Source organism: Aphidius gifuensis, linkage group LG2 (assembly GCF_014905175.1).
Source record: "Aphidius gifuensis isolate YNYX2018 linkage group LG2, ASM1490517v1, whole genome shotgun sequence".
NCBI classification, from domain to species: Eukaryota; Metazoa; Arthropoda; class Insecta; order Hymenoptera; family Braconidae; genus Aphidius; species Aphidius gifuensis.
Window position 1 is genome coordinate 11,778,534 of NC_057789.1, and position 11,218 is coordinate 11,789,751.

Here is an 11,218-nt window from a genome sequence, read left to right on the forward strand (position 1 = left end):
TATATTTACAGCCACTACGTTTTCTTAGTTTTTGACCAAGATGGATTTTTTCTCATCAATTCAACAACTTTTTTTTTCACATCAAAAGGAATGTGAATATTTTTTGTCTCACGTAAATTAAAAGAATTGTATAGTGGGTTGCAACATAAATTGCCGATAGACTTAAGTTTATCAGTATCGTCACGAGTTTCATCTTTTGTAGCACAGTCATTCTGTAAATTATCTGAAAATAAATAATAAAATAATGTTTATTTACAAAAACTAAATAATATTAATTAATATTTTGTAAATTCAAAGATTGAAAAGGCTAAAAAAAATTATTTAACGTTACCAGTACTTATTGTTGGTTTGATAAATTCCTCATCAATTTGAAGATTATCCTTTGTGATACCAGTGATACCATGAAGTTTTTTAAATTTTGTTATCCAGAAAGAAGATGCTGTGAAAAGTTTATTTATATTTCCAGAAAAATAAATTTTTTTTGCTTCAAGCGCCCAATTTTGTATACACTCATCAGAAAATTTTTTGTTATTTTTTTGACAATCCAAACATTTGGCAAAAACCCAGTTATTAATTTGATTAATTTTATCATAAAAAGAACCACCTTTTTTTACTTGTTCTGCCCATATTTCTATTTGTCCACTAGAAACATGATGTACATCATTGAGTTCTTTAATTTTTTGCATTGACCAAGTTGGATGATTTTCAATCATTTGAGCAATTCTCAATTTTTTATCATATGGAATTAGTTCTTTTTTAGATGGCTTGCGTGAATTACTTATTATCTTTGGTCTTTTTCTAAAACAGTAACCACTACCATCATTATTATCATTGCAATCAATTTCAGATGAATCATCATCATTCTTGGTAGCTTGTGACTTTGAACTGACATTAGATAAATCTTCTAGCTTTTCCAATTTCACAACAAGTCTTTTACCCATTTTTTTTTCAAAGTTATCGTAGCTGGTCTTTTTATCAAGTGATGTTTTTACACATTGTTCATCATAATCTAATAAATGTCTTAACTCAACATGTCCAGCCATAAATTCACGTCGCCTTTTCATAATAAATTTATACAATTTTGTAGCAAATGATATTGATAAATATGACACAGCTTCATGTTGATAATCATCACAATAATCATCATGTTGTTTCAATAAATTTATACATAGCATTGATAAAATGACACACTGCATCATGTTGAATAAATAATGCATAATGTCATATTGTTGTCACTTTGATAAATCTTAGCTATATCAAGATCCACGTCTTGGAATGATTGAAGTTTTTCAGACATAGCCTCAATTTAGGCGCGCGAGGTGTGACTGTGTTTTGATCAGTTTTAATACCTTTATTTTATTCACAAAAAAACTTAACAGGCTAAATAAGTGTATTTGTTTTAAAACTATATTAATTAAACTGAATAATTAAATTTAGTAGCCGAATTAAACTAAATTTAGTGGTCGAATTTATTAGCTATGTACGCACAAGTGGGCATGCACACCGAAAAAAGAACTTTCGCGCCAGCTGGTGCCAACTGTCAATGTAACAATTAATTTAAAAAGGGCAAATCACTTGAAATTCATATAGAAATAAATATTTCTTGAATGAATGATTTATAAAAAAAAAACATAAAACATTTTTATAAGACTTCTTATAAATAAATAAATAATAAAAAATGTTTACTTTAAAACGAGTAAAGTTATAGTGTCATTTTTAAAAATAGAAGAGCTTCGAAAAAAAATCAGAAGTTATCTCAGCTGGAATCGAACCTGAGATCACAAGAGGGGGTCTTTTTTAAGTTCAAAAATCATTATAAATGGATTTGCTTTTGATTCATGTTTCATTCCTTTGATTTATTTGAAATATTCATGAATTGTCTGATGTCTTCGTCTTGACTGATTAAATCGTATTCTTAAGAATTGTCACCGATTCTCATATATATATAAATCTATAATAACAGTAAGAAATATTTTTTCAATTTAATCCTTATTTAATCACGTTTGTGCAATTGTGTTTATATTGGTTCTTGAACAAACATTATAGCATTATGACTTGTTTTGTAATCGCAATAATTTGCTGATTTTCTGAAATTTTATTGTAATTGTTCTGAAATTTTGTACACAGTTATAGATCTTTGAATTCTAAATACGACGGTATAATTATTTTCTTATGTTGATCAGTTGAATTTTTTATAATTAATTATTGAAAACATTATTTAACATTGGCTCTTATGGAGATTTCAACAATTTTTTCGGATAGAAAAAATGATAAAAAAGTCTTGAAAAAAATCACACATATACTAGAAACCGAGTTTTATGAAATGCGCGAAAAATTTTCATATGTTGATTGGTCAATTAATGAGTAATTGATTATAAACTTTACAAAAATTAGTTGTCCCTAACAAAACATCCTAACCGTGAATAAACCGAAAATGAAGGTTATTTACACGTGGAGAGAAATCCGCAGCATATATTACTGTAGTGGTATCGTAAAAATCATAGCTGACGTCATTAAAGCGACTAATTCCCACTTATTATAATGATTATTATTATATTTCATTTAAATTTTTTACTGTAGTCTACCGGAATTTTCGGAAGTCTTGAGTTAATGGTATGACACGAATATTTATTGGAAATCAAGTGTGTTCCTAATCTCTTCTAAAAAAGTTTATTGTTTTTATTTTATTCATGAATCTAAATAAAAATACGGTGAAACACATGAAAATTATAAAATGGTTTATTTTTTAAAAATTAATAAACACGTTACATTTTTATTCTGATGTTTAAACAATAAGGTTTTATTTAATTTTTTGTGTTGTTTTGTTTTGTTTTGATTAAAATTACTGTAGTAGGGAAATTTAGTCGATCCTGGTGGTTCTCCCACGCAACTTCTCAATTTCCAGTGGACTACAGTAAAATTTGTTTGATACTCTACAGCATTATTTGCTGCGGATTTCTCTCCGTGTACGGTTGAAAGTTGCGCAAATCAATCCCAAATCGAACTGGCAACCCTAATTGAATCGTGAATAAACCGGAAACAAACATCAATTTCGATAACTCCGAAATTTACTTCACGAAGTAAATTCTTTTAGCACAAAAAAATCGTCCGATTATATGGGACTTACATTCAACCTTAAGCTAGCACAGCCTAGATGACACAGCCATTCGGTACCTTGACAAGAATTTTGTGCAAATTATGTACAATTTATGTGCGGAATGAAAAATTTTTGTCCACGGATATATTTTTTTTGATTAATGGTTGTGCTACCTTAAAGCCATGAGAGCGCAACTTGGTAAATAATAGAGATATATGTATATATATGGTAAAAAAGTCATAATTTTGTGCATTCCATGTGTAATCTATGGTGTAAATTTTAATTTTAAACAGGACAAAAATTGTCGTGCCACACAACAAAGTAGAGGCGAAGTTGAAACTCTATAATATTTGTTCTGCTGGTAGTACAGTATTTGTTCATCTGGCAGAGTAATAATTGCCGTGCGCTGTTTAACAAAATTTGTCATGCTCCAAACAAAAATTAATAGACATACAACAAAATTTGTTATGCTCCAAACAAAAACTGTTGAACATACAATAATTTGTATTTAGTTCAATAATTTTTATTATTGAACACATAACAAAAATTCTAAAACCATATTAAATTTTTTTTTTTTCAAAATTACGGAATAAATTTTCATTATGATAATTAAAAATAAGAAGGAAAATAATTGAGGAACAAATTAATTCAAATTACGATGCTTTGATTTATTTTTTATATTTATAATTATTAAAGATTAAAATAAAAAATCTCTGCATTAAAATGACAGATATGAAGGTTATATGTTTGTCATTTTCATATAATTTCATACTTTATTGTTGATGTGATTTGTTAAATATCAAGTTTTGTTATTTATCTAGTTGCTCACAAATATTTTAGTCTATAATTCAATTATTGAAATGTTATTAAAACCTGACATCTTGGGATTAGTTAATTTATTTTTAAAACTAAAAATGTTTAAAAGCTGAAAAATATAAATGGTAAAAATCATGAAATAAGTGAATATCAACAAATTTTTTAGGTTACTATCAGAACTCTTTATTTGATCTTTATGAGATTTCTGTGTCCCAGTATAGAAATCATTTATACGCCGGCGGCTATTTTTCATACCGACTTCAATAAAGTAATTTTTCACCGCATTTACATTTTTTCAGCTTTTATACATTTTTAGTTTCTTTAAAAAAGTATTTCATAAAAAACAATTATCCGTGTAATAGCTGTTCAACGTGCCTCATATAATAATAATAATTCGTATACTTTTCAATTTTCAAAAATTAATATCTCGGTCTGGTGCCAATTAATTTAGTAGGGATTACAAAATTAACTTAAATTAATAAAATTAAAAGTATTAAATAAAAAATTAAGTAATTTCGAGCTGTGCAAATTATCGATTTTTTACCTGGCTTACCTGTGGACGGCAGGTCATTAAAACGGAAACCAATAGGTGCAACGTGTTCTGGGTCTCGAGGACTACCATTGAACGAATTTTTGTAATATACGGTTCTGTTCAGGTTTTTTGCAACCTACTCACCGTCTATATAGAGATAACTAAATGAAATGGGGGCCATAATTTTGCGCAATCTAGACTGCATCCTATGCGATTAAAATTTTTTGACAATTGAAAAAATTGTGCTAGCTTAGGCTTAAGGTAGCACAACAATAGGCTTAAAAAAGAATATAATATTTGAAAAACAATTTCAATACTTTAGAATGACAACCCAAAAAGAGCCCATCTTTTTTGAGTTTGAAAAATTATTGATAAAGTTATGCTATACAGCTATGAAGGCTATGCAGCTGACACTTTTTTATTTTAAAATATAATCATTTCTAATTTACATTTATATTTTTGATCACATTATGAGATTTATTTATTGATCAAATTGATAAAATAATGACATAATGTGATCAAAAAAAAATATAAAAGTGTTTTTAAATTGAAATTTGATCAATTAATAAATGACATGTGATAAAAATATAAATGTGATTTTAAATTAAAAATGATTATTTTGTTATGATTAGTGTGAGTGCTATGTGTGTGAGTTTACAGCTACGCATTCATCCAGCGAATTTATGATTTAGATACATCTTGCGTTCGAATTTTGAATTAATTAAAAAAACAAAAAGAATTTAATTCATGGCACGTAAGCACACACGTGGATACAGACGCCATAATGATAATAATTTTTAACGCTCGATTCTGATTGGTTAATTTAAAACTTTAATAACTCAGGTACAAAGCGTCGTAGACCCAAAATTCAAAAATATTTACCATTTAAAATTTCACGTACAATCCCGTAGTATAACTACTGATCGCGACTTACGCTTCATCCTGTATAGTAGCTTGTATAGAATATTTGGTAAGTGAGTTAAATATTGCGGTATTCGATATTATGCATTAACGATGCAATTTGTGTGTCAGCTGTATTAAGTGACGTACATCAAATAAATAAATAAAACGATGGAATTTGTAAATCAGTAATTAAGGTGTTACCTGAGTAAAGTCAAAATATAGTTAGAGACCAATAGAATTTATAAAAAGCGATTCTAGGCAAAAAAATACATCTATTTTTGATTCCAAAATAAATTTTCCAAAAAAAACTCTACAGAAAAAATCACGACAAAAAAAATAAATAAATAAAAAAATTTAGACAAAAAAAATCTAGCTAGGTAAAAAAATTTGGCTGGTAAAATAAAGTAGTTATTGATTGTTTGGCTAATATTAGGGCTAAGCACAATATCTAGCAGCTGATATACACTTTATATATATTAGAATTGCATATAATGTATCATCAGAGCCGGGAAGGCCAAAAAAAATAAGGCCATTTTTTCAGAAATCTGGCAGAATCTGGCATGCTGTTGGAAGTCGAATATGTGGCTGACAGAATCTGGCAGAATCTGTAAGAATCTGGCAGACTGTTAAGATCGAGTATTTGGCTGGCAAAATCTGACAGAATCTGGCAGACTGCTGAAAGTCGAGTATTTGACTGGCAATACCTGACAGAATCTGGCAGACTGTTGAAAGCCGAATATTTGACTGGCAATACCTGACAGAATCTGGCAGACTGTTGAAAGCCGAATATTTGACTGGCAGAATCTGCCAGATTTTTTCATTTTTTTGTCGAATCTTGCAGAATCTACCCGAATCTGCCAGAATCTAACAGAATCTGCCAGATTTTTTTCACCAGGGAGGGAGATTTCATTTTTTTTTAAGTTCAACTTAAACTTTTATATAAAACTAAAAGTTTGAGAAAAAAATATCAATGGGTTCTTGAAGCAATTAAGGCGGTATGTAAATCCCAAGGTAGGATAATTCTTTGGGTTCAAAGAGGCACCCTTGTAACCATAGCTTAAAAAAATAATAAGTGCCCTCTAATGTCTAAAATTTGTATACTTTACTGACGCCCCGAGATGAAAAAATTTTGTATTTGAGACGTATTTTTACTCTTTCTGAGTTTTCATATAGTATTCGGTGATATTTTCTAATCGTTGTCGATGTTTTAAATGTATTTCGTGATATTTTCATGAAGAGGACGAATACTCTCTGTCCGGGACGCTTATCCCTGATTTATCTTTCTTGATATTCGAGTATTTCAAATGTATTCGAGAGTATTCGTGACATCTTTTGAACTTAAAAAATTTAACATATCTTTTCATCGAAGACAAAAAGTCTTCAGATGAAAGATTGCCACTTAGAATAATTTTTCTAAATTGATTTACTTTAATTAGTTAATACTTAATTAATTAATTATTAATATTTCATTTATTAATTTATTTAAATTTTTTTAGAAAAGAAAAAAAAAAACTCGAAAAAAAATTGATAAACGCGGACTTAGAATAATTAGGTGCAGCGTTAGAATTAATGATTGAATCATTATTTTTGCAATAATTATTAACAAATATGAATATAGTAAATTATAATTTATTTATTTGGCTATATCCTTTCCTTAGCTATTTCTTCCATAGAAAATTGGAAAGCTATTGGCAAATGGCTAAGGGAAAGATGTAATCAAATAAATTAATTAGTAATCTTCATTAATTCCTTAGCAACATTTGCCATAATTAATTAATAAAAAAACTATTGGCAAATTTTAGATGTTGAATAGGGATCAAATCCCGGGCAGGAGAAGAATTTTGTAAAATAGCATCCCAAAATATATCAAGTACCATGGGTAGAAGTACTATGGTGTAGTATGGCAGTAGTCCATGCTTTTCGTCGCGTTCTGCGCAGCCTTATTTTTCAACCAATCAACAACGCGCCATCGAGCTGTTTTGCTTTTCTTTCTAAACACTCTATTATAAGAGCCTCTCTCTCTAACATACTGTTTTGACAACTATTTTTTATATTGTTGTAAATACTAATAAATATATGTGGAGCATGTTTATAAAAAATCAAAAAAATAAAAAAACCAAGACAGTTTAACAAATAAATTATAATATTTTCAATATTGTTGTTTTTTTTATGCCACAAACAATAGAGGTTGTGTTCACTGCAAAAACTGCGCCTTTGGATTATAGGCACTGTTCCATTGAATTCATGGAGCACATTTTATTGAGCGCTGCTCAATGATATTCAAGGAGCACCGATATCGGTCCAGGGGTGCATTCCTTTAATAAAAAATTTTTTTTCGTTTTGCGATTTCGCCCTGTAATACCGGCCAAAATTTTATAGGAAAAAGCTGTTTCTTGTAGTGGCAGTACTGGCACATGACGTTATTTTTTTTGGCTTCCAATTATTAGATGGATAACTGTTCAATGTTTATATCAAACTGAAATAGATAGAAAATTGACTCGTTGTGATTGTTTGTTATTGTCACATAGCTCGTACCACACATTATCGTAAACTGTAAAGCCTGGAATATTGCATAGAGAAATTTATCACTTTTGTCGTTGTTTCTGTTTCTAGTTTTTAGTCGGTATTACAGGGCGAAATTGCAAAACGAAAAAAAATTTTTTTTTAAAGGAATGCACCCCAGTTGCTCTGTTAATTCAAAGGTACTGTTCAACTGTATTCGTTGAGCAGCCTGAGCCGTCACTCGAATTAAGAAAGAGACACGCATACACATAACATAACCTCTCTATATCAGTAACTATTAAACAATTAACATATATATGAATGCATATATGTTAAATATTCGATAAATTTAATAACTAAAGATATATAGAATATTTAGAATAATTTATAAATGAATATTTATGATGTAAATATCATGACATGACAGATATAAAAGTACAAATAGAGAGAGAGAAAAAATATAATGTAGTTGTGTTTGCGCATGCCTCCGAAACGCCGAAATCTGCTCAACAAATATATAGGTACAGGACCAAGAAATCAAAGGAACAACTTTAGCGGAGCAGTGCTCCATGAATCCAATGGAACAGTGCCTATAATCCAAAGGCGCAGTTTTTGCAGTGTTGTATTTATTATACTTGGATTTATTTATTTAATATAAATAATTAATTTTTATTTTTGATGTATGTGAATCATTATAAAATATACCAAATCTAGTTGAATAAATATGATAACTTTTGAAAAATTTAAAAAAAACTTGAAAATTTTCTTAACAAATTTGTATCGCGCGCGCATAAAGTCTTCCATTTTTGTGGCGAGAAGGTGACCTTTTGATTGGTCGATTCACAGCGGCCAAACCAGGCTGCGCACTGCCATACCTATAGTATATAATTTACCAACTACTTATGAGGAGAACAAAAATTGTTGTTGTGAACCTGTCACTTTAACCTGTCATTCGTATAAACATAATACATATTTATAAAAATAAAACTTACAAAGAACAGTAAATAAGGAAACCAAGGATATGTTTACATTTTTCTCTTAGATCAGCTTTGCATGAACATATTACTGATAATATTTCACCATTAATTTTTTTAAATTGACCTTCAATATCATGACATGGTTCTTATGAATGAGATGTTTATATACAAGTGGCAAACACATGATACTTATCACTTGAATCGATTTTTACACCAATACTAGTAATATGTTCCGCATATATAATACCATTTTCTTCAAGGAAATTTCGTGAGGAATTCGTTTTTCGTGCCCATGACGGTATATACTCAATAGTTAATAACGTTTTTTTAATAAACAAAGTGTGGTTTTTCTGCATCTTAACTTTATATTTATTTTAATATTTCATTTTAGATATACCTATAATTTGAAATGAAGAACAAAATTTTATTATTTGAAACAAATTAAGACTATTTATTTGATATTCATATTACGAATCAAAATATTTAAAACAGTGATACAATATATTGATGGTTAATTTTTGATCTGGCAAAGTCACATTACCAACACAAGTTTTCAAAGTAGTTTTCGGACGCAACTTATAGTTTAAACCAATTGGTGGTCGGACACAGAGTAATTAGTAATTTTTCTAATTCATAATTCTTCAAACTAAACAACGCATCAGTCATATACGTGGCTGATGTAGTAGGATCATCGAAATATCATATTAGATAATCTAATATAATAATCTAATCATATTAGAAATATATATCTATATATCCATATATCCATACCTACCCTCTAACATACATTACAGTCTTTGCGTTGTCCTTGATGCTCGAGATTGATTCATATTTATCATGTTTAATATATTTTACGTGGTGCCTTTATTGAGTTTCATATATTTCGTTTTCCACAACGTAGTGTAGAGTTTTATTATTTGATGATTATTAGAAAGACCGACCGTCCTGGCAAGTGGCCTGGCACGAAGTGACGGCATTCTCTTGAGAATTTAAATTTCACTATCGAAATTTCAATAGCATTTAATAGTTGGTATGATTATTTAATAATTATGGCATTTAAAAATACTTGGTTACAACCTATTATTTACTGAAGCTCCTATGCTCAATGCTAGAAAACAGAATATTTTCAATATTTCTTTTTTTATTCTTATTCATTATTCAAGTTAAATTGAATGTTCATTATTTTAATTTTTGATTCAACGTGTGGCATGTAAAAAAAAATGTTTCTAGTTTAATCTTGATTTAAGTTAATTAGTTTGTTAAATGCTTCACCATTTCGTGAAGAGTTTTTAATAAAACTGCGTATGGAAAAATACGGGGGTAATAAGAGTGTTATATTTTTATAATTTTTTACTCTACTCAGAGCGGTATAAAAATAACCTTCCAACCATAGTTCTTTTAAAGAAATAACAGCATTCTCAAACTCAATACCTAATACTTTCTGAATTGTCGTAGCATAACCCAGCGTAATAGGAAATTGAAGACGTTTTGCATAGTATGTTTCTTTTTCGTCCTCATATTCAACATCATATGAACAACGTTTAATTTCAATTTCTTTTTTGCTATTAGTAACAACAATTGTCACAGTGTCATCACTTATTTGTTTAACAACTCCCACTGTACCCGATGATATATTCGATTGGTTTCGTGTAGTAACAACAGTAGCGCCAATTTTCATTTCAATAATTTTATCAATTTCATTATCCAGTTTCACTGTAAGTATATTTTTTATTTTTTCTGATTCAGGAACTTCATCATGAGCTTCTAAAGGTATAATTTCTGAGTTTTCGATTTTTCGGAGCTGTTCATCGTTATGTGACTTAACTTCATCCTTACGAGTGCATATATACATTATAAACTCAGTAGTTCCATGTGTTTCGTTATCTTTCCAATATTCTTGCAAACGTAGGTTGACTTCATTTTCATCTGCAACAAGTTCTTTAATTTTTTCCAAGTCGGAATCTATAACTGTTCCACAACGAATTCGTAGCAACATATCGAACCAGTGTTGACTTTTAGCATCATAACGAAAAGAATTTGTCAACTCATACGTGACAAAAGCGCATTTATCCCAAATGTAAGATTCGAAAAATCTTGGAAACTCATCTGATGGCGTCATGTATGTATCTCCTGCTATAATTAATCGGACTCCACCGAATGGTTTTTTGTATTCATTACGTTTTTGACAAAAGCAATTGTGAATTTTTTCAAAAACAGATTGATTCATCAAACTAACATCATCAATTAATAAAATATCTGTTTCAGAGATTTCACTTGCGAGATAATCCATGGCAGACACAATATTCTCATTTTCACTAGTACCAACACCACTAAGTCTGGTAAGTGTTTTTCCTTCACCAAGTTCTTTTCGAAATCGGACAGCTCCTCGTG

At 29.3% G+C, this 11,218-nt stretch overlaps 2 protein-coding genes across 2 annotated transcripts; both read right to left on the reverse strand.

Annotated features, from left to right (window-relative positions):
* Positions 1–14: 14 nt before the first annotated feature.
* On the reverse strand, positions 15–1,199 carry LOC122850377. Its single transcript, XM_044149535.1, has 2 exons — positions 332–1,199; positions 15–223 (listed from the first exon to the last, which is right to left on the reverse strand). The coding sequence occupies exons 1-2, from the start codon at positions 1,197–1,199 to the stop codon at positions 15–17; spliced, it is 1,077 nt and encodes a 358-aa protein (XP_044005470.1).
* Positions 1,200–8,750: 7,551 nt separating this feature from the next.
* On the reverse strand, positions 8,751–10,946 carry LOC122850378 (ATP-dependent DNA helicase pif1-like). Its single transcript, XM_044149536.1, has 2 exons — positions 10,266–10,946; positions 8,751–8,795 (listed from the first exon to the last, which is right to left on the reverse strand). The coding sequence occupies exons 1-2, from the start codon at positions 10,944–10,946 to the stop codon at positions 8,751–8,753; spliced, it is 726 nt and encodes a 241-aa protein (XP_044005471.1).
* Between the last annotated feature and the right edge of the window lie 272 nt (positions 10,947–11,218).

Excerpts from the sequence above, each read along its gene's own strand:
- LOC122850378 (XM_044149536.1), bottom strand. The coding sequence starts at position 10,946 with ATGACGCCATCAGATGAGTTTCCAAGATTTTTCGAATCTTACATTTGG. Across the intron at positions 8,796-10,265 it reads ATGCTACGACAATTCAGAAA|GTTAAAGTGACAGGTTCACA; the intron begins GTATTAGGTATT and ends TACGAATGACAG.
- LOC122850377 (XM_044149535.1), bottom strand. The coding sequence starts at position 1,199 with ATGATGCAGTGTGTCATTTTATCAATGCTATGTATAAATTTATTGAAA. Across the intron at positions 224-331 it reads CAAACCAACAATAAGTACTG|ATAATTTACAGAATGACTGT; the intron begins GTAACGTTAAAT and ends ATTTATTTTCAG.